This window comes from Meles meles, chromosome 21, assembly GCF_922984935.1.
Source record: "Meles meles chromosome 21, mMelMel3.1 paternal haplotype, whole genome shotgun sequence".
In the NCBI taxonomy this organism is placed as follows: Eukaryota; Metazoa; Chordata; class Mammalia; order Carnivora; family Mustelidae; genus Meles; species Meles meles.
The window spans coordinates 43733135-43760792 of NC_060086.1; the positions used below are offsets into that span (position 1 = coordinate 43733135).

Below are 27658 nucleotides of genomic sequence, written 5' to 3' on the forward strand. Positions count from 1 at the left end.
TGCCCTGGCCCCCACGTGTCCACGCGGCCCGCACAGCTGCGTAGCGCCCTCCCAGGGTCTCCCGACCCCCCTTACCTCCCCGCCCTCCAGCTGCCCCAGACCCCCTGCCCGGCTCCCCTCCAGGCTCCGGGGTCCACGGCGCCCGTTGGGTGGGACCTGCCTGGGCGGAGCCGCGGCCTTGGCACGTCCAGCGTGACCCGGTCGCAGGACTTCCGCGGGCCTCGGCTTCCTCCTCGGTGGAAGGCGGCGGGGTGAACGGCCCGGCGCCTGGCAGGAAGACCCCTAACCCTGGAGGCCGGCGTCGCCCCGCGGGGGGACGGGACCCACCGCCCGACGCCGGATCGCCCCGAGAGCCTCCCAGGTCAGACCTCTGGCCTCAGGCCCCCCGGGCAGCCGGAGGTCGCTCACAGCCCGCGCTCAGGGGAGCGGAGCCCCGCGCCGCCTGGATGCTGGGGAGACAGCCCGACCTCACAAGGCGGCGCGGCGGGCTGTAGGGCGGGAAGACGGGGTGCCGAGGGCCGAGCCCGGGGGACGGGAGGCCGAGGAGAGACACGGAAGCGAGGCATGTGCGCTACGAGGGATTCAGGGAGAGCGGTAGAGCCTCCAGATCGGGCCGGACCTTCCGAGTGGAAAATTGGGTCGTGTGTGTTCCGAGTGCCCAGAGTCAGCTGACCTCGGGAGGACCTGCGGGACAGGGCTCAGGGCTCCAGGACACCCGCTCTCACCGTCCAGTTGCTGCAGCAGGACGGAGTTGCTTCCCGAGCGCTCCAGCAGCAGGCTTCTGGGGACAGAGCTGTACGGTCACTCGCCGTCCCTAGCTTCCCCGCCCGAGCGGGGAAAGGGGGCCTCTGAGCTCACGAGTGGACAGTCAAGGGCAACTGCCTGGGGGGGGGCCTCCGTAACCCCAGCCCCGCCCACCACGGACACTGGCTGGGTGGCTGTTGGACTGGCGGGCCTCAGCCCCTGACCTAAGAAGAGCTGAGACTGAAGGGAGACCCCTGCCCACTCGCTGCAGGTTTCAGAGTCCTGGTCTGGGGGGGGTAGGAGCATTCTTGCCTTCCCCAGGGAGGGGCCAAGGCCTCTCGTTGGCGGGGCGGGGAGGAAGCCCAGTCATCCCATCGGGTCAGCAGTGGTCTTCGGGGCTGCTCCGTGTTGGAGAGGAGCCTGCTGGACAAGGGTTGGAACAGGGTCTGTTGGCGTTGGTGGGAGGCAATAGTTCAAGCATCCCTGTGCCCACGGAGTTCTCCGCTTTGGGACCCAAATGGCCCTGTCATAGACTGGAGATTCTAGTGGGACCGGGGCTCAGGGACCCTCAGGGGTGGGACGTACATGCTGAAGCCAAGGTGGGACAAATGCAAGACACTGTGCTGAGACACGCAACCCCTGTTCTGGCCAGTTCTAAGGAATGACCCATCAATGCTTGCTTTGTGAACCCCCCCTTGCCCCCAGGGCCTGGCTTAAATAGGAGAATGGATCCTGGCATAAGGAGAAGAGTCAGGGCCCTTCCCAGCGCACCGCCTCCAGGTCTCCGAACTGCCAGCAGGGGAAGGGCAGGTGCTGGGGCATCCTTCCTTCAGCGTGGCCAGGTTGGGGCAGGGCCAAAGCAGGGGGTAGGCAGCGCTCAAGGGACAGCTGGAGGGACCAGCCATGCCCCCACCCACCAGAAGCGTCTTCCTTGCTTTGTGCTCCATCATGCAGGACTGACTGACTTGGAGGGTTCAGGCAGTCAACAGACATGAGCTGACTTCAGACAGGGTCAGCCTGGGGGGCTTGTGGCCAGGTCACTTCAGGGTTAGGGTGGAGGGTCCCCACGAGGTAGGGGCGCACTTGGGTCTGGGGGCCCCCCCCCGGCTGGCAGTGGGCATTGCCCCTTTATGTGGGATTTCCAAGTGTTCTCCAGCCCGACTCTGTTCCAGTAGATAACTATCTCCCCGTCGGGCTGGGGACCCTGGTAGGGCCAGAGCAGGGATCTCAGAATTGGCTGCTGGGGGGGCCAGACCACGGATAGGCCCCCACATGTTTAAGGGCATAAACGAAACACCTGCTGGAGCTAGGCCCCCTCCCCACTGCAGCTTCTCCTAGGCAGAGGTGGGCCCTGCAGGCTCCAGACAGACAGGTGGAGGGCAGGTATCACCCAGTGTGCCCAGGCTGGGGACCAGTCTCTCCTGGACCCTCACTGACCTGAACTTGCCACGGCAGCACTTGGGCACCCTAGTGCCGAGCAGGCCCTCTGTGCCGAGCTCCAGCGGAAGTCTGTGGTTGAAGCCTGCACCCCAGGCCACAGCACAATGCCATCCCTCCTGGGCCGTAAGCTCTGCTGGTCCCACCTGTGGGCGGCGGGGCCCAAGTCCTGCTAATGGGCTTGCTGATGGGAGTGCACTGGCCTGCCTGTCTAGGGAACTACCTGCTCTGAGCACCAGGAGCACAGGACAGAGTCTGGAGCTTCGCACTCTCTCCAGACCCTGGAAAACTGGCGGGGAGGTGGCTCTGGGCAGGAATTTGGCCTCAGGCCCGTCCACACGCCAACAGCCCCCCAGGTTCGCTCCTCACTGCCATCTCACACAGCATCCAGGACTCCCAGGCCTGACCTTGGTGGCCCCTGCTCACAAGCCATGCTGTGTCCACTCACCATGGGCGTCAGGTTGGCCCCATGGGCCAGCATACCTGGGCTCAAGCCCCTTCAGTGCCCTGCTGGATGGTTGAGGGTGGGGTCCTTGGCCCTCCCTGGGCCTCAGTTGGTCCATGTGTCTCTGACATGCAGGTAGCGAGCTCAGTGCGAGGGAGGTGTGAAACGCATGGCTTGCTGCTTCGTGGACGCCTGGGCTGGGGAACTGAGTTTGTGAGCTTTGGCTAACTCCCACTTCAAATTACATTTGCTCGCTTACCCACAGAACCTTCTCACCGCGTGCCCTTGACGACAGCGGTACCTGCACTCTCCCCGCAGCCTGACCACCCAGACCGTCCTTCCTCATCTTTGCACCAAACCCTGTGTTGAGCCTGTGCCTTCAGTTTGGGTACCATGCATGACGTCCTGGGGACATCGCCAAGCCCCAGATCTGGGATGCAGGCCCTCAACCCAGCCTGCACTCGCTGTGTCCACCATGAACACCATGGCCCAAAGGCCCCGTCACACGGCCCCACCCCAGGAGGGCCCCCTGGCTGAGCTCTGCTGGGGTTCCAGACTGGAGGTGCATGCCTGGGACCTGTGGGAGGGGTCAGCTTGAACAGAAGCTCTACTACAGAGCTCACGTGGTACAGAGCCCCCCAGATACCTTGGAGGGTCAGGCCAGGCCCAGGGCACCCCACCCAGCCCGCAGACCCCATGGAGGAAGAAGCCGGTCTCTGCACATACAGACAGCTTTAATCTCCAGTGAGACTGTCCTGGCCTTGCCCTTCAGCGTCTGGGCCACCACTGCTCTGCCTGAAGAGTCTTTCTCAAAGGGAAGGAAACGGGGTCACTGCATGTCGACGTCTGGGTGTCTGTGTGAAGCCTCTCCCGGCAGTCCCTATTTACAGTTACGGGACTGCCGAGTGATGGACAGAGACGGACCCACATCTGTGTCACCGGGCTGGGCACGGAGAGCAGAGTTCCAGTATTTATTATCATACATATATATATTTTATGTGTATACACAGATAGTTTTCTCTCTTGGAAGTATTAAAAAATTGATCAACCTTCAATCTATAAAAAATACCTACTCTACATGATAGAAAAATCTCTCCTCCAAGTTTACACTGATTTACACCCAAGGCTTTCCCCAAAATGTACAATACGAGGCAACGTCTTAAATCTTAGTGTAGAAGGTGGGCCACATGGAGGACAGAGGGACGCGGGGCAACACATGCGCGCGCAGACACACACACACACACGCATGCCCTCTCACGCACAGTCGCACATAGCAGTGGCCCCGTCTCTCTGCAGGCCCGCAGCCCCCATGGGGCGGCGCAGAGCCAGGCAACCATTTCCTTAACGGAGCCCCCAGCTGAGGGAGGGCCCTGTTCTCCGCTCTTGATCTGTGTACGGGGAGAACCAGCAGAGCTTGGCCGCCTGCAAAACCCAGCTTGGGGAAGGACGGCCACTTCGAACTTCCAGCTCCCAGAGGAAACGTGCACTTTGCCTAGGAAAGCGGGACTCCCCGGGGGGCAGCTGGGACCTGCCGGGGGAGGGGCTGCTCCAGGAGGCCGGGGAGGCCACCCCAATGGGGAGGCAGTTTCTCACCAGGATGCTGCCTGCACCTGGGGTCACAAAGGCCAGTGACACCCACCCTGTCCAGATAGCATGCTCCACATGGTGAGACTCTCAGATCCTGATTTCAAAAGGGAGGCTCCTGCCCCAGCCTCCCCAGGAGGGTCTGGCACTGGATTGAAGCGATGCTCTGGATGGGAGCCGGCCCCAGGACAGCTGGGACCCCCGCAGCTCCTAGCCAGACCCTGACGCGCACCGCCGCGGCTGCCTGTACTCGCCATACCACCGTGTCTAGCGAGAAGGTCCTGGGGCCGCCGTGCCATCGGGTGACGGCCTCTGAGCAGATCATGCAGAAGCACCCTGGTGGGGACGCGTCCTTCCTTCCTGCCTGACGGGCAGGCAGCAGAGGGGTCTGCCACATGGGAGGGAGCTCCCAGAAGGGCTCACCTGAGCTGGAGACGTAGTCTCCACATCTCTGCGGCCAGCGCCCAGCCACACCCTGTCCTGCGTGGGCCCCCGGCTCCCATTCCTTCTCCCTCTGCAGACCCGTCACCGCGCCCCGGCCCAGCCACTGGTCTCAGGCGCGTGCGTGCCGTGGCCGTCTCCTGAGTGTGGGTGGGGTCCTGGGCCCACCGGGCTGGGCCTTCCTGCCTCTATTTGACCTCCAGGATGGATGGGTTGGTCTCCATGATGGCCACGATGATCCGGTCAATGTAATCCTGCAGCCGGAAGTTGATCTCCTCCTGCTTCTGAATCGCGTCCATGAGCTGCGGGAAGGGTGGTGTCAGCGCCGGCTTGCCACACAGGCCGGGGCACGCGTGGGCGGCCGGGCCTGGCCAGGCCTTACCTCATCTCGGGAGACGGAGCTGATCTCCGCAGCCAGGGACTCTGAAAAGGACGTGGAGAAGAGGTTCTTGGCGCCCTGGATGCTCAGGTTGATGATCTGCCCATTGAGCTCGTCGTTCTGCTCCTTCAGGTTGCGGTTATCCTGGTGGAGGGGCACACCAGCAGCCTCACTCCTGCGGCCGGGACCCCACTGGTGGCTGAACCGGCACAGAGACCGGCCAGAGGGGCTTCTGGCTCAGCGCCCCAGCCCCCCGCGTGCCCCCCGCCCCGCGCTGGGCCCGGGAAGTTTCCGCAGCGCTCCAGGGGCGGGTCTGCCGCACCTGCTTCAGCCTGCGGACCTCCTGCTCCAGCTCGCTCTCACGGGTGCGGCTGTTGTACTCCTGCAGGCCCACGCTGCTGCCGCGGCCCCTCCGCTGCTCCGCCTCCAGCTTGAAGAGCTGCAGGTGCTCCAGCTGCTTCCGCAGGTCCTCGATCAGCTGCGGGCGAGTGCGGGTGAGCCGGGTTGCAGGCACCACGGCAGCAAGTGCTGGCCAGCCCTCGGCGTCCCGACCTCTGGCTGCACCCAGCGCCATTCCCCAGCAGGATGACAATGCCACGCGTCCCAAACCCCTCCCACCCAGCAGCCCTGCCCGCGCGACCCGGTTGGCGGCCTCGGGTCTCTGGACACAGAGGGTGCCAGGCTCACCTCCTGGGTTGCCTCCTTGTCCCTCTGGAACTGGTGCCTCTCGTGACTCAGCCTGTCCCCCAGCTTCCTCCTGTTCTCCTGCTCGTCACTGAGCCGCAGGGACAACTCTTCAATCTCATCCAGCAACTTCTGCTTCTCCTGCGGCGGGAGGATACCCACTGCGGCATGCCCGCCGGCTGCCCCATTCGCACAGCTCTCCTGAGTGCTCTGAGCCCCTTGGGGTCCGTCACAAAGGCTGCCCCGAAGCCACCCCATCATGACCGAGGTGCACACACCTCGGGGGCACGCTGACCCTGAGCACCACGCACACGGGTGGGCCCGGAGAGCTCCTGGTGCGTGTGGCTGCAAGGGCCACAGGGACGGTTTCCAGGGGAGGCGGGGAGGAAGGACAGGCGCGAGAGCAGGACCACAGCAGCTCTGCAGGAAGTGCTCGTAGGAGCCAGAGCCCATGTGGTCTTGGATGTCCTCAAGGTTCACAGCTTCCCAGGGGACCTTGGCAAGGAGGGGAGGAAGGGGGCAGAGAGGCCTCTCGGAACACCCGCAGGACCAGGCACAGGGGGTCTAGCCAAGGTCCGGCCTGAATTCAACCACACGTCCTTCTCAGCCGAACCTCTGAACCCAAGGACCCACATCTGTGGGGACGCTGGGACGCCAGGCAGGGACCAACATCCTCCAACAAAGTGACGGCCAGACCCAAGCTCTCCTTGTCCCCATGCCCGAGGCCCGTGGGCCCAGGGCCATCAGCATGCTCTCTAGAGCACAGCTTCCTGGCCTGTGGTCACCGCTGGCTGTGCGGCCGTCCCACTCTAAGAACCTGCCAGTGGCAGAGGGCAAAGGAACGCCCTGACGCTAGCCGGGCCGATGGCGTGCCCACCTGTCACGGTGCCGGGCCCCACACGCTCCGCGCTCCCAGCTGACCACTCACCTCCTCCAGGCGCTCAATGTTGGCCTTTAGACAGGGCGTGCAGGACCTCAGCTCCCCATTCTCCTCGTCCAGCTGCTGCAGCCTGAGACACGAGAACAAGGCTGGGACCTCGTGCCCAGGAAATGTGCCTCCCTGAGGCAAGGGAGGCCCGGTCCTGACAGCCACCCCGGGAGTCACCCAGGGACCCACAGAGGCTCCCCAGGAGGCCCCAGACCTTACACGTCACTCAAATACTCTAGGCCCCAACTTTTCATTAAGCTAGGACGGTCATTAAATACACTTTGGGTTTAAGGACACTTGCGGGTATACACAAAAGCTGCAGACACGGTGCAGGGTCCCTGTGGGCTCAGGCCCCCTTCCCACGGGCCATGTGCTCCTTGCTGCGGTGGCCCTGCCACCCACACAGCCACACTGGGACATACGAGTTCCCAAACCACCCACTTCATTTCCCACTGGTGCCCCTTCCCGCCCCGGGGCCCGCACTGCACTCTGTCGCCGCGTCTCCTTGGGCCCCCTGGTCTGCGGCAGTCTGTAGGACCTCCTTGGCTCTTCGTGAGCTTGGTCATTCTGGGCCGTTCTGGTCCCATATTTGCTCCGATGCCCCCACACTGGGTTTGTCTGGTTTCTGGGACGAGACGGGTCACAGAGGCGAGATGCCCTTGTCACAGATCGGGTGCCCGAGTCCACACGACTCGCCGCGGGCCTGGATCACCTGGTGAAGGTGTGTTTCCAGGTGTCTCCTCCCGCCGGTTCCCTGTCCGTGGAGGCCGGTCACTGGGCCCGGCCCGTGCCCCAGGAGCGGGAGGACTCCGCTGCACCCCCAAAGGGCATCTCCCCACATCACTGGGAATCCCTCAGTGAGGAAGGTTCATGTCTGCTCTCCACGTCTTCACCAGGGCTCACGTCGAATGGGGCTCCGGGTTATGGTCCCGTAGTAGTAGTAGTGTGTTACTCAAAGTGGTCCAGCTTTGACCTCTGGGTGCCCTAGTCAGCTGCCCCATCATCGGGTACAGATCCGTGCTTCTCTGAGCACTTCCCTACTTTCTGACACGATGAGAAGCCCTGCTGGCCTCCCTCCCATCCCAGCTACAGACTTGGCCCCTTCTCCAAGGAGCCTCTTCTTCTCTCCAGTCCTCTCCATCCTGCCACCTTCCGTGGTCGTCGGCACTGCACACGGTCTTCTTGGGCACCACACTAGGCTGGGGCCACACCAGAGAGGCCTTTGTGCTGGGCTGACCTCAGGGCGCTGACCTCCCCCGCCCCACCGCAGGTAAGTGCAGGAGGCCGCCGGGATCCAGCCACACAGAGCAGGCAGCAGGTCTGCTCAGAAACAGTGACATGGAGTCCCACCCTGTCCAAGGGCTTCGCGACACCTGGTATACCTCCCCCCCTCCAAGCTGCTGCCCTGCTCAGAACCCCAGGGGAGAGGCTACCCGCACACACAGATGAGGAACACACAGCCACGCTGTGCGGAGGCCCAGGAAAGAAGGTCCCTCAGCTGCCCGGGCCCAGCTGTGTCTGCCAGCGGGCGAGGAGGCCTCGCGTCCAGGTGGCTAGCGCCACTAGGAGCGCAGCCCCTCCCATAGCCCACCCGGAGGCCCGCTCTCGGAAAGGCCTCACAGGAGCTCCTCTTCCACCCAGCCGGCCGCACCCCCACCCGAGGCGCTGGAGAGGACCACAAGCCACAAGTCCTGGCGTCCTCTGACTTCTCCAAGTGGCTCTGGCTCAGCTACCAAAACCCTTCATGGCCCTCGGAGAGGAGCTCCGGGAGCCCTCAGCGGCCTCTTCAACCGCTTCCCACTGGGAGCTGTGCGGGGGCCCGTCCCACGACAGAGGGAAGCCCTGCACGGCCGTGGCGTGACCTGCATGGGTGTGGCTGGTGGTCCCGCGCGCTCCCTGCGAGCTCCCCGTGGGGCATGCCGCCCCTTCTCCGGACAAGCAGAAGGGGACCCCGCCAGGCCTTAAAAAGGACGGAGACAGACCACGGGACAGCGGGTAGGGCCTGGGCGCGAATTCGGAGCCTGAGCGGTGGTCACACGTTCCTCGCGTGGCTCCTCCCCGGCCTCCGCAGTCCGCTTCCTGCCCGGGCGGCAGCCCACCTGGCCTGCAGGCTCTCCACTTCGATGCTCCGCTCACGCTCCATCCTGCACACGAGCTCCCGGTGCCGCCGCGCCTCCTCCAGCGCCACCTCGCAGGCTCGCAGCTCCTGCTCCTTCAGCTGCTCCTCGAGGGCATTGGCTCTGCGAAGGTGAAGGGGCGAAGGTAAGAGGCCTTCTGCTCCCCGCACAGGCGCCTGCAGGAGGGGCCGCGAGACTCCCCCACGGGTCTGAGCAAGGGCGGTTCTGAAGCATAGGACGAGCCCGCCGAGACAGCCTCTGCCCTGACCCTGGTGCCCACCAGACCCCCACGGCCAGCTGCAGGACACAGGGACTGACCACCCCAAAGAGTGGGCTCCAGGCCCTGCCCACAGAGCCCACACCTCTGTGCCCGCACACAGGGCTTCTCCACCGCTTTCTGGTGCCTCACACGTAGGAGTGAACAGAGGGCCAGAGATCACAGACTCCACAGGAACGGTGGCGGCACAACCGCGGCCAAAACCCTCCGAGAGAACACACCTCGCGCAGGAGAAAGCCCTGTAACTCACACCTCAGAGTGTGTGAGCTGCCCCACAGGGAACAGGAGCAGAACATCTGAAGTCGGAAAAAACTCAGTAAGAGAAGGGCGCCTGGGGGACTCAGTTGTTGGGCGTTTGCCTTCAAGTCAGGTCGTGACCTCGGGGTCCTGGGATCGAGCCCCGCATTGGGCTGCCCGCTCACTGGAAAGTCTGCCTCTCCCTCTCCCACTCCCCTGCTTGTGTTCCTTCTCTCGCTGTCTCTCTCTGTGTCAGGTCAGTGAGTGAAATCTTTGGGAGAAAAAAAATCCGCAAAGTAGAGAAAACAGACAAAAGCAAACACACATGTAAATAAATAAATAAGGAAATTCAGAGTGTTGAAAGAGAAGACCAAGGATATCACATTTTTCAAAAGAGGAAAATGGGGACACCTGGGGGGCTCAGTCAGTTAAGTCGCTGCCTTCAGCTCAGGTCCTGATCCCAGGTTCTTGGGCTTGAGCCCCGCATCGGGCTCCTTGCTCGGCACGGAGCCTGCTTCCCCCTCTGCCTCTGCCTGCCTCTCTGCCTGCTTGTGCTCTCTCTCTCTGACAAATAAATAAATAAGATCTTTAAAAAAAATAAAATAAAAAGAGGAAAATCGGTGCCTGGGAAGCTCAGTCAGTTCAGCATCCAACCCTTGAGCTAAGCCCAGGTTGTGAGATCAACCCCTATGCTGGGCTCCACACTGGGTGTAGAACCTGCTTAAAAAGAGGGAAATGGCGGAATTAGAGAACAAGAAAGTAAAGAAAATGAGAAGAAATTTCCATAAGGTCTAACACATTTGACGAACAGACATTCAGACAGATAAGGAGACAGAACAAAACGTACAGAGAAATAATTCTAAAGACCTTCCAGAAGCTGACGGGTATCTCGGAGATTTAAAGGGTGGAATCCCCTGCCATTGCAGGAAACAGAGGGCCTTCCCAGTGTCCCAGGTGAGAGCCCAGACTCCACAGAGGGCACCGGTGGCCCCCTGCCAATTTCCTGCTGTGGTTCCAGACGCAGCCCCACTATCCGTGGGCAGACACATTCCAGACCCACGCGGCCTCGCAGAGCCGGCTCCTCTGCACCCTGCCCCAGGCAACCGTCCGGGGATGCCCTCTGCAGACAACGAATGAGCAAGATAAGAGAAAAACACAGGATCCAGAAAGCAAGCCAAGCACGGGGGGCGCCGGGGGGCCCCAGCTGGTTAGGCGTCGGACTCTGGGTTGTGGCTCAGTCATGAGCTCAGGATCCTGGGACCAAGCCCCACATCGGGCCCTGCAGTCGGTGAGGAGCCGCCTCGATGATTCTCTCTCGGCCGCACCCCTGCTCATGCACACTCGGGCTCTCCCCCCCCTCTGAAGTCAGTCATCTTCAAACAAACAAACAAACAAACCGCGAGCGCGAGAAGCTGTGGGACTGCTGGACGCCGGTACAGGGGCAGCAGCCATGCAGCAGGCTAGAGATACCGTGAGCGTGAGGAGCCCTCAAGAAGCAGCAGAAACACGTTTTTAGGAGAACTCAGGAAACAGCCCAAGAAACACCCACAGGCTTGGACATGGCAGGCCGTCGGGTGAAGGCCGTGGACTTTCCACTCCGTACGTGGATAACTGGTAGGGCCGTCAGATCAGACGGACCTCACCAGGCCGCTGCGAAATGTGAGTGCGGGCCCAGCCAGGTTTCCCTGGACGCAGACAGGCGGGGGACAAACACCCCCAGAGCCCTGCCGCGAGCACGCTGGCCTGTCCTCAGCTGGGCAGCAGGACCACGCGGGCCGGCCCTGCTGGGGGAGCCTGGGCCGGGCGCAGGGTCCAGTCCTGGCTCTTGGCCGCACAGAGGACCTGCTGCAAGTGTGCTAGTGGGGGGCGCCTGCAGGAACGACCCACTCCAACTCCCAGCCTCCCGAGAGCAGACCGCCGCCCAACACCGCAGCGCGGGCAGGAGAGTCCACGCCGTCCAGGATGAAGCATCACGGCAGGAGTCGATGAGTGCTCGGGGCCTGTGACCAGCCCTGCTGCCCGGGTCAGGGGCGAGCCTGCAGGGGCTGCGAGGGGAAGGGCCTTGCCTGAAGTCACAGAGCACAGCGCTGCTCCTCCGTCACACCCCGGGGCCTCCCCCACCCCGTCTGCGTCCCCCGCACACCCCACTGCACGCGCACAGCCCAGAGAGCTGCGGCTCCCGAGCCAAGCCCCTACGCCGCCCGGAAACGTGTTGCCTTCAGCTGGGCATATGAGGCACGAGCCGGTCCATGACAGAGACAGTGGGGGGCAGGTCATGCCTCTCCCTCAGTGACACATTGCCCTCCTCAGCACGGCCAACGGGGCCAGGCTGTGCGTCCTGTCGCTTGGCAGCTGCCACTCTACTTTCTCCTCTGCTGCCAAGTGCTTGCAAGTACCCGCGTGCTTCCAGGGCCAGGCCCAAGCCCAGGGGTTAGAGAACTCTGGAGGCCCCGCCCTCACTGCCCCCACCTGCTGGCTCCGACAGTGGGCGTAGGGGCCCACAGGACACAGCAGAAGGGAAAGGGGAGGAGGCCCATGCCTCAAACACAGCCATCGTCACAGAGCAACGAGCCCGTCTCTAGGCATATCGGAGTCACGATGGGGTCTCAGGATTGGGGACAAGAGCTGGGCCCCCATCAGGGGGTCCCAGGCCCCTCTCCCCAGGCGGCCTCTGCCACCATGGAGGCTGGCCTCTACCACGTGCTCGGTGCGGGCGGCGTGGCTGCCGGCCTCCCTGGGCCTGAGAGCTGGAGGCGCCTCCCGGTGTCCTGTCCTCTGCGACCTGATGAGACGCAGGGCAGCGTGCTGACTTGGCAGTGTCCCGAGCCGGCTCCTAGCAGCTGGCGGAGGGACAGCTCCAGATGGGAGCCACACCTGAGTGGCAGCCAAGACCCTGCTCTGGGAGGTGCAGGGGGCCGCAAGGACTAGGCTCTCACAGGGACAGGCGACCACGACCACCGAGGCCCTCCTGCCTCACCTGTGCACAAGCTGGAGGTTCTCCTGCCGCAGCCGGCTGTGCTGCTCCCCGCTGGCAACGGTGTCCTTCTCCAGCTCCGACACCCGCCGCTCCAGGAAGACGACCTTGGGAGTGACACCGTGGCCTCAGAACCCAGACGCAAGATAGCCTGCATTCCCAGCCACTGTTTAGGAGGCAGCTTCCACTTGGCTAGAGCTGGGTTCGCCTTGTTCATGGAGGGGGTGATCAAGGGGGGGACGGGAGGGGGTGAGCACGGGGGGACGGGAGGAGGTGAGCACGGGGGAACGGGAGGAGGTGAGCACGGGGGGACGGGAGGAGGTGAGCACGGGGGGACGGGAGGAGGTGAGCACGGGGGGGACGGGAGGAGGTGAGCACGGGGGGGGACGGGAGGAGGTGAGCACGGGGGGGACGGGAGGAGGTGAGCACGGGGGTACGGGACGGGGTGAGCACGGGGGGACGGGAGGAGGTGAGCACGCGGGGACGGGAGGAGGTGAGCACGGGGGGACGGGAGGAGGTGAGCACGGGGGGACGGGACGAGGTGAGCACGGGGGGGACGGGACGAGGTGAGCATGGGGCGACGAGGCGAGCACGGGGGGGATGGGAGGAGGTGAGCACGGGGGGACGGGAGGAGGTGAGCACGGGGGGGACGGGACAAGGTGAGCATGGGGCGACGAAGCGAGCACGGGGGGGACGGGAGGAGGTGAGCATGGGGGGACGGAAGGAGGTGAGCACAGGGGGGACAGAAGGAGGTGAGCATGAGGGGGACAGAAGGAGGTGAGCACGGGGGGACAGGAGGGGGTGAGCACAGGGGGGACGGGACGGGGTGAGCATGGGGGCGACGGAAGGAGGTGAGCATGGGGGGGACGGAAGGAGGCAGGGGTGCACTCCCACCCCTTCTCACCTCCTGCCGAGCAGGCCCTCAGGAAGCTTGGGGTTGCCTCCACAGCGAAGTTGCCCTGCCCCAGGGAAACCATCCCAGGCGGCCTCTCTGGGAACTGGGAGTCCATAGTGGTCCGGCTCTGTGATCACCACCCTGAGGCCCTAAGAGCCTGCCTCCAGGGGCCAGGTGAAGGGTGCCTCTGAGCGTCAGTGCGCCTGGATGGGCCCCCAGACAAGGGCGACATCTGACCGCTCCACTCCTTCCCACACACAGCAGGAAATGTTCCCTTCCACCCCCAGCCACTGGACAACGCCAGGACTGGCGGAGGATCTCATCACCCCATGTGGCCTGCACCCTGACGCGGCAGCCCCCAAGCGCCCTGAGACCTGGCTGTTCTCAGTAGGGGGCCTGCCTCCAGCCTGCACCCCGCACCCCGGGGCCCACCTTATCCGCAATGTCCTCTTCCATGCACTCTACTGGGTCCGGAGCAGGGTCCTGCAGGGCGTCCATGGTCAGGGCCGCTGACTGGTGCAGGTTCCTGCAGAGAAGAAACAAGAAGCCAGTCCAGAGAAGGACCAGCAGAGCGGCAAGAGGCACGATCACGAGTTCTGGGAACGTGGGGGTTTCCAGGCCCATCTGAGAACCAGAACCCAGAGCGCAGGCCCAGGTCTCTGCCAGCAGGGTCCCGGCAGGACACCGCTGCCCAAGGGTCAGAGAGAGTCCCCGCTGCTCTTTGGAACCCGACCTCTCGGCCTCCTTCGCTGGCAGCGAATGGGTGAAGGTACTTTGTCCTCAGTAATAAAACACGACTTCGTTCCCCTGTGATAGGAAATCATCTCTGCCGCGGGCCTGAGCAACGATACTTCAGGACCCTGACGTCCAGAAGCAGCGTCACCACGTGTTCAAACCTACTCCTCGTGGCAGGGACAGGGAGAGACCAGGGTCTCACCCAGAGTTTCTCAGGGATCGAGCCTGGGAAGGTGCACAGACCCAACCACCCTCTGCGGCAAAGGTCCAAGGGCCCAGCACCACGGGCCACAGGGCCCCTATCCCCCTGAGCCACATCGGGACTCCCATGGGCCTGTGAAAACCCCTTCTAAGCCCTCAGAACTCCTGCCTTGGCTCCTCAGCCCCTGGCCCCCTAGCAGGTGCTCAGCAAACACATGTGCAGTCCCCCTTGAGAGTCTTGTTGGCTGACCCTCTAGCAGCTCTCACCGAGCTGCACTTAAAGCTCGCAGAGCACTGGCCCAGAGTGCCAGCAGCGTGTCCCCCTGGGCCGACCAAGGCTCCAAACTGAGCAGCCTGATGTTCAGAGCTGTGTGTCCTTGACACAGCCGCTCCTCCTCCCTGAGCCCGACTTTCCCACGAGATGGGGGTCCCAAGCTAGGATGAGAGTCAATGAGATTGTACCCAGAAACAGCTCCTGTGAAAGATGTAACACAGAGTAAGAATTCAGTAAAACCCTATTAAAATTACACCGGAGATGCCCACCACGTGGAAATCCGGTATTAAGTGTGTGAAGTTCTATTTTCTCTGCAGTATTGAGTGAGCTTGTGCATTCCTCAAATTTCTTCCAGAAATGTTCGAAGGGGAACAAACAAGGCGGCCACCATACCCCTGGGGATCACAAGTCCCCTGAATGTGTCCTGGGTGGACTGAACCCAAAGGGTCATCCTGTTTTTGTCCAGTTGCTGTTTCGAGCGCCCACGACTACGGCCCCAACAGGAGCTCCTGACGTCCGTGCTGGGGCACCAGAGACCACCCTGCGGAGGAGCCACAGTCTGACGCGTCACCCCATCCCGAGCTCCTTCCAGAAGCTCTCGGCCTCCGAAGGGCTGGACACGGGACGGGAAGGGGGCAGCTCGTGTGTGGCCACTTCGGGCACATGCTGGGGGGGAGGGCCTCTTTCACGTCAACCCACCCTCCCTCAGGAGACCCAGCAGGAGAAGGTGCCGAGGGAGACGTCTGATGCACCCAAGAACGCCCTGTGCCCGTGGCAGTCCCGCTGGCACTGCCCGTACCCTGCCCGGCCTGAGGCCACTCTGTGCCGCTGCCTCCTCACCCGCACGCCGACCCCACCGCCACGCCCACGTGCGGTAAGCACACGGCAGGTCACTGAGGCCAGAGCCGGTGGCTCCGAACCCCACGGCCCTATTTCAGGGCCGTGTGCAAAGGCCTGAGTCACCGTGAAGAATAAAGTACCACGTATTTTGAGTTTCCTTAGAATTCCAGTGCCGGTTTCAAGTGCAACGCGGCAACAGGTCACAACCGTGTGCGCACGCGTGTGTGTACAGTCGAGAACAGGCTGTGTGTGAACCGTAACTACAGACGCCTACGGGCGGGCTTTTTCACGCCAGGGTGAATCTGCGAAGGGGAGCTCACATTCTCAGAGGCTGTTTCCAAGGAGCGGGCAGACGCACCCCAGCAGCTGAGGCAGCACGGCCCGGGGGGCCCCAGGGTGCGGCCACATCCTCACGGTGGGAGGATGGGCGGAGGTTCTTACCTTCCCTCGTCTCAGCCCCTGGATTGGCCGCGGCGGGGGGAGCACGGGGGGGGGGGCGGGAGGCAAGCAAAGCCAAATGTGCAATCCCCGTGGGGTCTGGCACGAACATCACTGTCCCTGGAGTCCGATGCCCCCCACAAGGGGGACGGTGAGAACGAGTGCAGAGGAGGGCGGGTGACCTTCACCCCGGCTGGGTCCCAAGTCCCTCGGGCTGCAGCGGACAGCAGGAGGCTCACAGGCCACATGCAAGAGAACAGGTGTAGGGACGGGGAAGCAGGGCTGCAGCCGCCACCCGAGAGCGCACAGGAGGGTTCGAGACCCTGGCTCACAGAGGGGGGCCCACGGACAGCACGCACACCCACCCACAGCCCCGCACGGATCCCTGAAGGCCGACAGCCAGGCCCGGATTCCTCTCTGGGACACCAGAAGGCAGCGAGGCTGTCCACACCACACGCCCGCCAGCAGCCGCCCGCCGGCAGCTGCGAGCAACCACTGCACCGGGAGCAGCAGCACCAGCCTGGCTGCGAGGGAGAACTCGAACAAGGCAGACAAGGACACAGGGAGGAGATGGGGAGAGAAAGCTTGTGGCTCATCAAAGGAGGGGCCAGAGTGGACCGGTGCGGGGGCAGCAAGGATGAGGTGGTCAAGGCCACACCCAGGAGTTCCAGAGGGAGGATGGGGGACAGACACCCTATCACCAGCTCGAGAAAGGTCCCGGGACGAAGGGGTGGAGACCGCCTGTCACTCTGCCCACCATAATTAATGGGAAGAAGGACTCAAAGACTCATCGTAGAGAGTCTGAACTTTGGGGGCAGAGAAGACATGTGAAAAGCTTCTGGAGAAAAGGTCGCAAAGACGACCAGCAAACCTCAGGTCTGGGCAGCAGCCCTAGTGCTGGAAGGTCTGAGCGGCTCCTGCAAAGCTTGCGAACGGGAGGGGTGCCCAAGCTAGAATTGTATACCAAGCTGAAAGATGGGAGGATAGCACCCAGCAAGGTCTCAGAAATGTATCTCCAGGGCGCCTGGGAGGCTCAGTCGGTTAAGCGTCTGCCTTTGGCTCCGTCACGATCCTGGAGTCCCGGGGTCGAGGCCCGTGTTGGGCTCCCTGCTCAGTGGAGAGCCTGCTTCTGTCTGTCCCTCACCCTGCTCATGTTCTTACTCTCTCTCTCTCTCAAATAAATAAAATCTTTAAAAAATAAAAACTTAAACAGTATTATCTCTGGGCACCTCTTTTCTTGAGGAGGAGTGAGACGAGTGGACAAGAACCGCAGGTAAGAAGCGTTAAGAAGGATCCGGGAGCGAAGCGACGAGCTGGGACACCAGTCCCGGCGCGCGCAGGGGCCGCAGGGCCGGGGCGTGCTGTGTGCAGGGGCACAGGGGCGCAGTGAGAAGGCGAGGCCAGCAGCGATACCACAGCCATCACTGCCCCCGGAAGAAGACGTGTCTGAGAAAGGACACAAGTGAGCGTCCCGTGGCGTCCTGTGAAGGACGCGGTCACCGGACAAGCCCTGCAAAACCGTGCCCAGAGCCAGCCTGGCGGGGCGGGTACCCGCGTGCCGCCGTCTCCCCCTGCAGGAAGCCGACAGGTGGACCCAGAGCTGGAAAGTGCAGAAACGGCCACAAAATTGTGTTCTTCAGAAATGCGGCGTTAGGCGTGTGTCCTCCCCCTCCTCAACTTGAAGAGCCGGGGAGGAGCGGAGCCGCTGGAGGAGGCCGACCCAGAACCCAGACCTGGGCTCCACCACGACCCTCGCAGATGCTGCCGGTGGGCCAGTGCACAGCAGACGCCCGGGGACGCCGCCAGGCTGGCCGGGACCTCACAGCGAAGACGCGGTAAGGAGGGAGCCGCGCCGGAAGCCTTCAGCAGAAACCTCCCCGCCGCAGGCCAGGGTCTGCTCACAGTGGCGGGGATTCTTTTCAGAACTCACCCCTGAGAATTCTTTTCAGTCCCAACCGCGACAAGTGACTTCCAAAGGTGTCAGGAAGTACCTTGGAGAACGTATTTTCCAAACACGTTTTTAAAGAGCTGAGGCCAGCGACACATTCTGAAGGACATCTTGGTAAGTAACGAAGGTCTCCTACCTTGCCGCCTTCCTGCTGGAGAGCCGCTTCGCTGGACTGTGCAAAATCAAAATAGACAGGAAAATCACGTGAGAGAGCAGACGGGGAGGAATGGGAGGAAACAGGAAACGCAGGCTGAAGAGATACGGGGTGGGGGGCACGTTCACAGGCAGGCAGCGCCTGCCCCCAAGGCCAGCACATGCACAGAATGGCCTGCTCAGCAAAGCACGTGGGGACACGGAAGCAATCTCAGGGCCCTACCAAGGCCAAGGCAAGTCTCATTACTCTACTCCCACAGAAATCCCGACGGAGCCACGACCAGACCTCAGCTCAGAGGCCGAGTCCAGCCCCGCACCCAGCAGTCCGCCGCGCTGGGTCTGAGCTGTCGGCGGCTGCCAGGCCCCAAATGCACCCCCTCCCATCACTTGGCCATCAGCAGCCCCCACACGAAATGGGACACAGGCCTGTTGGTGACAGGGAAGTTCTGTCATCAAGCTTTAACTTAGGCACTGAAACCGCAGGGTCCAAAATCCTGCCCGGCGGTGACCGGGAGGCCCTTCCTGTGGCCACATCAGGGCAGTAAGTACGGTCAACCACACGTCGTCCGGCCAACAGAACCATCTGCAGTGGCCAAAAGGGCCGAACTTACCTTATCGCTCACTTCTGAAGTCCAGAGTTGTTGTTGTTTTAAGATTTTATTTACTTATTTGTGAGACAGATGGCGAGCGTGGGTGGGACAGCAGGGGCAGAGGAAGAGGGAGAAGCAGACTCCCTGCTGAGCAGAGAGCCCGATGCGGGACTCATCCGGGACCCTGAGATCATGACCTGAGCTGAAGGTGGACGCCTCACCGACTGAGTCAGCCCCGCACCCCCTGGTTTTATTTTCCGATGGGACTGCTAAGCCACGGCCCGCCCGTGGAAACAGCAGCCCCGTCTCCAGCAGCGGGAACCAGATTCAGCCGGATCTCTCAGACACACTCTCTCTGGCTCAGGCCGGGGAAGGGGCGTCACTTACGTCACTTGCGGAGTCACTTACGTTGCTCCCACCGCCTCCCACCTCGACTCCTTCCTACTTGCTCCCTAGAGATGGACCCCGGCCCTTTTCCAATTCTTCCTCTGCAGATTCTACCAGTAGAGGGTGCTGGAGGGCCCCTACGTGTCCACATTGTCTACCTGTCCTCTCGTCCTCGGGGACATGGGGTCCATCTGGGCCCAGATCCTGCGCCTGGGCGTCCTCACAGCTCCACCGGGAGTTCGCTCTCAGAGCGCCTCTGCTGAGGCCCTTCCTAGTGAGGCTTTCTGGCAGCCAGAGGGCAGACTTCCACCACGTTCTAGAAGGTAGGCTCTCAACAAGTCCCCCGGTGTGGGGAGCAGGTGAGCCACCCCCGACAGCGGCTGCCCCTCAGAACCGCTGTTGGGGCGAGACCCCTTCGCTCTCAGCGGCCGGCGTCTTGTCACAGTCTCCCCGTGCGGTTCCTCTTCGTTAAACCTCCTCGTGTGAACCGCTGTGTGCGCCCCTCTCCTGGCAGACTTCCTCCTCGTGTCACGGGAGTCAGGGTACATAGTGCCCTCGCAGAGACTGCACCACCAGTCTGGTTGTGAGGTTTATAATTTGAAAGCAGACTTTATACTCTTGATTTCTTAATATTCTTACTCATTTTTACAAAACGAATCTTTTCATAGAGGCTCCCAGGTATCTGGAAAGCAGAATCACCACTATAGGCATGTTCTAAGGTTCACTGGGTAGAAATATATTTGACAGGAGCGCCTGGGCAGCTCAGTGGTTAAGCCTCTGCCTTCGGCTCAAGCCACGATCTCAGGGTCCTGGGATTGAGCCCCACATCAGGCTCTCTGCTCAGCGGGGAGCCTGCTTCTCCCTCTGCTGTTCCCCTTGCTTGTGCTCACTCTCATTCTCTCTCTAATAAATAAAATCTTAAAAAGAAAGGAAGGAAGGAAAGAAAGAAAAATATGTTTGACTTCAAAGCTTCCAGACACAGTTGGGACTGAATCACCTTTTATCATCCACAAACCAAAACCAAATACATTTATTTCGTGACAGTTCCATGGAAACCAACAAGCAAGACTCAGGTCTTCTTGCTTCAGCGTTTGGGATAAATTTCCCCACAGCTTGGTTGTGATTCCAGTGACGACTCTAATGGCACATGAACCCACCTTGACTGGGTCTTCCTCAGGGAACGGCTGAGACCGGCACATGGCCCCACAGAACTTGCCAGCTACACTGGGCCGCATCTCAGGCTCCCCCTCAAAAGGCCCTACAGAGGTGACCATGGCAGGTTCTCAGCACAGAAAAGACCACTCCAGAAAGGAGAGATCGGATCCACGTCTTCGTGCTTACTCTCAAACCAGACAAGGCATTCCTGTACTCGAACCCACGACAGCAGGACAGCAGGTCTCCGTATGGGAGGCAGGTGGAGGGACCTTCCCAGAGCACACCCAGCTAAACACACACTACGTGCAGTGAAAGAATGGTTTTCCCTACGAGAGAGGCCAGCAGGTCTCTGACGTCCCCCGGAAGGCGAGGTGCTCTCAGTACCACCGGGACCTCCCCCAGACCCCCTCGGGAAGCTGCTAACTGGCCACACAGAATCTTCGCCACTCGGCCGGGCGTGTGCTGGGCTGCAGCCTGTGCTGCGGGTGTCGCCCAGAACCCGAGAAAGGGGCTGAAGACACCAAAGGGGCCCCACTGGACGACATGCAGGTGCACGGGTACAGCGGGGCTGCCGGCCACAGCGACCTGCCGGGAAGACTGAGCTGGCCTTGGCCGCAGGCTCCTCAAGACAGAGGAGCAATCTGCAGGACACAACTCCTCCAAACACTGAAACCGTCAGGATGGGTGGCCTTTCTGCCACACGTTCTGTAATCTGCAGCGGCACCAGGCCCCTCTTCCAGGAAGCCACTGCAGACTGCCACCCAGGAGCACACAGCCCTGATCAGCACCTAGCGTCCCGGCCTGGCCAGCGTACGAGCTCTCCGTGGGCCCCACACCACCTCTGCTGGGCTGGCGCTGCGTGGCACGGGGCCTGCCGCACAAGAAGCTACATCAACGACGCGTCAACACGGACATGCTCCTCGGACCCAGTCTCTTTAACTGGAGTGTGTCAGGCTGTGGGGAGCCAGTGAAAGGAACCGTCTCCTTCTGGAGCGCTGAGCTGAGGAGGGCTGGGGATGGAGGACGGAGAGGCAGGCAGACACTCAGACACAACCCAGAACTGGGAGACAGGGAAGAGGGACAGGATGGGGACCGGCCGAGGCCGGGGGCAGCAGACACATGCTGGGTCCTGGGTACCCATCGAAAAACGGGGTAGCAAAGCTGGGCATTCGGTAACAGCGTCTGAGGCAGCCTCGCAGAAAAGGCTCCGGGGACGTGTGGCCGGCTCAGTTAGCAGAGCATGTGACTCTTGATCTTGGGGTTAGGAGTCTGAGCCCCAAGTTGGCTGTACAGAGGCTGTAAAAATAAAAAATCTTAAAAAAAAAAAAAAGGCTCATGGAAAGGCTCAAGTGATTTAAACATACACTCCTGAAAGCTGCTTACAAATCTGTTTTGGGGGGGTTTTGGAGAGCCAGAGGGCATGAGCTGCAGAAGGGCCAGAGAGAGAGGGAGAGAGAGAATCCCAAGCAGACCCCATGCAGAGTGTGGAGCCTGACATGGGGCTCGCTCTCACAATCCTGAGATCGTGACCCTCGCCAAATTCAGGAGTCAGATGCTAAACAAACAAAGCCACCCAGGGACCCCGACAAATTAGTTTCTAAGGACCAAATGTTACTTTAAATTTCACAAAGCCCTTTCATGGGACTCTCAGTTAAGGAAATCTTGTAGTGAAGTGAGGAGAGTATCTCCTTCCAGGCGCAGACATGCTTTCACGCACTGGATTTCCTCACGAGGGTCACACAGTGCGTGAAGCCAGTTTGCTCCCATGGGACCAGAAGCAGCGGCTCAGACGGAGGCATGCACACCGAGCAAGGAGGGCAGCGAGCACCAAACACAGGCTCAGCTCATGCGGGGCGGGGCGGGCGGAGGAAGAGTCCCGCTGCCGGCACACTCGACTTTCGGCGGCACTGGTACTGTGGCCAGCGCCACCGGCCCGAGTGCGGCGACCTAGACCCTCCCTCGGCGTGAACACAGAGCACGGCCAGGCACCAGACGGTTACCTATTCTGTTCAAGATCATTCAGGCGAGCAGAAAGATCCTCGAGGCGGTTGATCTGCTTGTGGCACCGGCTACAGTAAAACTCAAAAGCCTCGTCAGTGAGGATGCAGTGCAGCTTCGCAGCCAGCGGGTCGGTGCTGGAGAGACGAGAAGCGTCCGCTCAGGACACAGCGCGCACCCCCAGGCTGTCTGCTGCTCCACGGAGGGGCCGGACAGAAGCATGCTGTCAGCTGTCCAGCTGTGCGCGATTCTGGCTCTTTCCTTCGACTGCCGGGAGCCCACCTCCCTCACCATCACCTCTAGGCCCGGTGACACCCACCAGCTCGAGCGGCCGGGGACCTGGCCACACACCTGCTCCTTCCTGGTCAGGTGCTCAGAGGAAACAGGTGTGGCCCACGGGCCTCACTGTGAAACAATAAAGCTTCTCGAACAAGTAAATGGCTGGACACACTACTTTCTCCTTTGTCCAAAACACATCAACGGGAGAGCACAGCACAAGGGGGGTCTCGGTTCCGTAACCGCTCTGAAGCCCAGCAGTCTCAGACACGGTGCGTGCGTGAGGAGTCAGCGTTAACTCTGTCCTTGTCTAGACTTCGTTAGAAACTCGGGATTCTATCTGCCTCCCTGTGACCTAGTCTCAGTGGACTTTCAGGGCACTGGCGGGCGCCTGCTGCAGGAAGATGAAGGCAGAGAGGCGGCCGTGTGCCTGGGGCGTCAGGACCTGCCGGCTTTTGCAAGCCCGTGTGGAAGCTCCACGTAGGACAGGTTGAGGGGAAATGTCACTGGTGGTGTGGAAGTTACACCTGAGACAGAAAACAGTGAGAAGACCGCGGGAGAGGCACAGACTAAGCGGACAACGAAGACTACCAAGCTGGACAGACACACGTTTAGCAGCTCCCAGGCCTCGGCCTCCGCATCGGCACCAAGAAGGAAAGCCGCTAAAGCACTCGTGTGCGTCGCTCACGCCAACTCCCAGAGACTCGCCGCAGAGGCCCTCTCCCAGGCCGGTGGGTCCTCTGGGGCAGGCAACAGTCTGGGCAAAGGAAGGGTCTGGCGGATGCGGGTTCAGAGACACTCGGCTTCTGCTGTCAGCAAAGGGGCAGGGTTTCGAGAGCGGGCCACCAAGGGGAGAGGCGACTGACACGCACCGGCTGCTGAGCCGGGCAGGAGTTTCGCCTGGGGGCAGGAACGAACTCAGATGGGCCAGTCACCAGCAACAGGCGGCCAGGTGCACAGGCCCCTCGTGTGGACACAAGCGAAGCCCTAAGAGGAAGGCGAGCTGGGAGGATCCAGCCCCCCATGAGTGAAGGCCTCACCCTTCAGCTCAGGCAGCCAGAACCCCCCCAGACCACTAGAAGGACGTGAACTGAAAGACATCATTTCTGAAGCTAACGCCGCCCGCAGAGGCTGACCAAGGGGCACAAACTTGCAGTTACAAGAAACTGAATGTACAACATGGTAACTGTGCCGTATTACATAACCGAAGTGTTCCCTCCCTCCCACACACAACACACACACACAGACATGTACACACGTGTCCATACACGTACACCCCAGCGGTGCAGGGCTGCATTACCTGGGGGCAGGAAAAGCGGGGTCTCTGCAGCCGTGCTCCCCGTTGCAGAGGGTCTCCAGGGACAGCTCCGCCTCGCTGCCCTCGCCATAGTCCTCGAAGTGCTCCTCACCACCGATCACCGTGACGACAGACTGGCTGTGCAGCTGGGATCTGCAACGGCAAGACACAAGTGACACACTGTGTCTCGTGGCCGCAGAACCGAGGGTGTGACGGTACCTTCCAGCAGAATGCGCCACTGGCCACCTGGCCGAGTTCAAATGTTCTAGCAGCCATGTTCGAATAGGTGAAACGGATTTTAATAATATATGTTAACTTACTCCAATGTATCTGAAATATCACTTCAGAGGCACAATTTTATATTCCCTATTTTGTTTTTTAAAGATTTTTATTTATTTGACAGAGAGAGAGCATGAGCATGGGGGAGGGGCAGAGGGAGAAGCAGGCTCCCCACTGAGCCAGGAGCCCAATGTGGGGCTCGATCCCAGGACCCTGGGATTATGACCTGCGCTGAAAGCAGACGCCTGACCCACTGAGCCACCCCGGCCCACATTCGATATTCTTTATTTCATAACAAGTCTTTGAAATCTGGGTTCGTTGTACACTTCAGCACATCCCCGTTTGCTCGGCAACTCCACACGTCAGGCATTCACAGCAGCGACAGGCCCCCGTCTCCTGCGCATGCGCCCCATGCTGCTTCCTGGAGCCGCCAGCCAGTGTGGGCGCGAGACCTGCTATGATGTAAAATTCCGAAGAGCGACTCCAACCAGGGAACGTGAAGGGCTTGCTAGCACCTGTCCTCCCTCTGAGAGGGAGATCACGCACTCCACCCCACCCGGTTTCCAGAGCACAGGGTCACGGGGCCAGGGAGACACCTGGGCACGTCTGGAGCTGGCGGAGGCTGAGCCAAAGGCGGGGGCTCGGGGCTCCACCAGGGGCAACAGAAAACAGCCATGCTCCCATCAGCAACTCCACTGGCGCTGAGAACCGGAGAGCTGCCCCTCTCAGAAGAGGAAAGGGGGCCTCAGAGAGCCCAGTGACCGTCGCGCAGGCAGTGAGGGACGGGAACTGGATCTGTGTATGCACCGCAGACCAACACAGCCAACAGACCACGTTCCAATCCCCTACCCACAAACGCGCGCATCCACACAAACAAAAAATACAAACAAATGGAGCGAGACTGGAAGATGGACACACGGAGAAGATGCTGACTCTCCCACACTGAACTGCATCGGGACAACTCTAACCGGAATCCCTGCAGACTGCTTTGTCCAGAAACCAACACGCGCATCCTAAAGCCCCCGGGAAAAGGCAAAGGGCCAAAGGCACCAACACAGCCTTGAAGAAGAGCACCGGAGGGTTAAGTACACGCAGTCCGACCTACAGCGCGCTGGAGTCAGAGACTGTGTGGCACCGACCCGAGGACGGGCGGACAGAACAGGCCGCGCAGCCCAGCCCCAGGCCCACCGGGACACCAGACAGTGAAGGAAGGAGGAAGCCACTCAAAACTGAGGCCGAGTCGACTGGAGACTCATTTGGGAAACGACCCCAACCTCACACCCCACACAAAAAGGAGTTATGGAGAGAGGACGGATCTGAAAAGAGAGGTGCAAAAATACAGCTTTTGAAAGAAAGTGGATGTAAACATCAGAGTCCTATGAAGCAAGCAAAATTTCGAAAACAGTACAGAGGTGGCACCTGGGTGGCTCAGCTGGCTTGTGTCTGCCTTCTGCTCAGGTCACGATCTGGGGGTCCTGCGATCGAGCCCCGTGCACGACTCCCTGCTCCGTGGGGGGTCAGCTGCTCCCTTTCCCTCTTCCCCCTCCAGGGCCTCCCCCAGCTCCTGCTCCCTCTCATTCGTTCACACTCTCAAATAAATAGCATCTTAACAAAGAACCAAAACTCCTACAAATTGAAAGAAAATGACAACCCAACAGATGGGAGACACCAAATCACACCCATGGCCTGTGTTTGTAAGGCTGGACTGGGACACAGCCATGAACTATAACCACAATGCACCTGCCCAGCGAAGCCCGAGGAGTCGTCACTGAGGCCATATGACCTGCAAGCCAAAAATGTTTATTATCTGGCCTTTGCAGAAAAAGTCCGTAGTAGACCCAGGCAATAAACAAAGGTATAAAAGACTGGAACAGGCACTTTGCAAAAAAGATCAAAGGGGCAACTGACGCCAAAAAAGGCCCTCATCTGAAAATGCAAGTAAGAACGACCCTGCACCCACACTGCAGACCCTCCAGAAAAGGAGCAGACTGCCTCCAGAAGCCCAGAGGCAGCGGGCAGCAAGCACCTGCGAGAAGCCCGGTCCGCACCTGTCCCACCGGTCCCACACCCACAAGCATGCTGCAGAAGCAGTACTGTCCCACTCCGAGGGACAAACAGGCCACCCGGACTCGTGGTGTCTGCAGCAGCTTTGTTCATAAAGCCACGGCTGTGAACGACCCAGATGGCCACCAGCAATGAACTAAAGCTACAGCACGCTCACACCGCAGAGTAACAATAACGAAGACGACGGACAACCAGCACGGAACTCGGGGTGCAGCTCAACAGCCACGGCCTCAGGCCGAAGCAGCCAGGCGTACAAAGGCTACCGTCCTGTGTGGTCACCGTGACGGAGGCAGGAGCCCGGGGACAGCGCGGCCGTCGTCAGCAGCCGGATACCTGCGAGCTGCCGGCCCACCCGCACTCACACGCCACTACGTAGTACTTCAGTTAAAGAGGAAAATCCAACAACGCTGGGAGGCCACACGAGGAACGAAATCAACACAAGCGACACGAGACAAAACCTAACCACTTCCAAAGCTGGGACGCATGCCGGCTTCCCACACGGCACAGGGCCGGTGCAAGTTCTCTTCTGGATACTGCCCCTCCCTTCGCTGGTCTTCAAACGCAAGGGGACGCCTGGGGCCGGAGAAGGGGGGACAGGAACAGAAGATCTGGGGAGGGGTGCAGCCAAGACAAGCATATTCTAAGATCCTGCTGGGAGGTGTGGCCTGAACATGGTTTCCTGCCCTGGTTTCTAAGCACTCCAGCAAGAAACCCAGGGTCCAGCCTCTCTCGACGCTGTGCAGCGCGTACAACCAGGGCCGTCGGCTGTCGGCAGGAACGGCTCCTTCCTAGGTGGTTGGCTGTCGCTGGCGAACGCGCTGGGCAGTGGGCGCGGGCTCTCAGCGGGACTCCAGGTCCCACGAGGACCCCGCAGCACTCTCTGACACCAACCCCTCCACAAACCCCCTGCGCCCACAGGACATGTCCCCTCGGTGTCCTAGAAGCAGCAGCCGGGGTACAGACCTGCCCGGGAGCAGCAGCAGAGCGCCGTGGCCAGGATCCTCCATGGCGTCCAGGCACTCGGAGGGCACGGCTGAGCCCCCAGCGCTGTCCGCGTCCCCTTCGGCCTGCAGTTCCGGGTGCACCAGGGTGCTCGTGTCCTCGTCGGTGAAGGTCTCACACTCGCTGTAGGTACTCTCAGACCCCATGTATGCGCTGTCTGTCACCTCGTTGGCCTAGGAGAGAGTGCCAGCAGTCAGTCCCATGCCCTGAAATGACCCCGTGTCCGTGAACCTCAATGCTCCACAGTACCTACTGCAGGCATCGAGACACCACATGGAGAGACTGCTCTAAGCAGAAATATCGGCTTAACAAAACAATCCAACGGGGCTTTTTTTTTTTTTTTTTTTGGTGCCGAAACCCGGGAACGAATATCCAACGGTTTTCAAAACTGAAACACCGACCCGTGTTCCACAGCAGAAAAACCCCCAGAGCAATTCTGAAAGTTAGCTGGGTAAGCGTACCTAAAACAGACAGGAGGGTCCTAACACCACGGGACAAATCCCAGTGCGGCCCCTCACGTGTGCCTAGCAGCACTCAGATGATTTCTTTCCGAAGAACAGTGCAAGAACACGCTAATTAAAAAGTCACCGTCGGTACCCGTTTTGCACGATGTGGCTATTGCTTTGAAATTCAACTCTGGGGTCTAACCTCAAATACTAACTCATCGATTATTAACCAAACCATTACATTCACTGGTTAAAGGTCTACTTCCCACAAAAGCTATCTTTGTTTTCTCTTCTGGACCTAGTGCCCAGTTTCTAGCACAGTACAAATGACTTCAGCTCAAAGAATCATTTCACAAGCCATTTTCAATTCATCATCTCAGCTTTAATTACAACGAAACTGCACTGGTTAGGGAAAGTAGCCAACACTTCATGC

The 27658-nt window shown here is 60.8% G+C and overlaps 1 protein-coding gene and 1 long non-coding RNA gene across 4 annotated transcripts in view; one reads left to right on the plus strand and one right to left on the minus strand.

Annotated features, from left to right (window-relative positions):
* Positions 1-898: 898 nt before the first annotated feature.
* Positions 899-3681, plus strand: LOC123933963. Its single transcript, XR_006816714.1, has 2 exons — positions 899-1040; positions 2892-3681. It is a non-coding gene; the product is annotated as an uncharacterized LOC123933963 (long non-coding RNA).
* Positions 3584-27658, minus strand: part of RAB11FIP3 (RAB11 family interacting protein 3) — a 67949-nt gene continuing 43874 nt past the window's right edge. For 2 of the 3 annotated variants that reach the window (XM_045993765.1, XM_045993764.1), the window contains 12 exons: positions 26741-26952; positions 23438-23587; positions 21864-21998; positions 17715-17750; positions 13575-13668; positions 12251-12354; positions 8742-8882; positions 6643-6724; positions 5718-5855; positions 5353-5508; positions 5034-5174; positions 3584-4953 (listed from right to left, as the gene is read on the minus strand). In XM_045993765.1, coding sequence (XP_045849721.1) covers positions 4840-4953; positions 5034-5174; positions 5353-5508; positions 5718-5855; positions 6643-6724; positions 8742-8882; positions 12251-12354; positions 13575-13668; positions 17715-17750; positions 21864-21998; positions 23438-23587; positions 26741-26952 — 1503 coding nt within the window. In that variant the 3' untranslated portion in view covers positions 3584-4839. The remainder of the gene's footprint in view (positions 4954-5033; positions 5175-5352; positions 5509-5717; positions 5856-6642; positions 6725-8741; positions 8883-12250; positions 12355-13574; positions 13669-17714; positions 17751-21863; positions 21999-23437; positions 23588-26740; positions 26953-27658) is intronic. The other variant, XM_045993766.1, reaches the window with a different exon arrangement.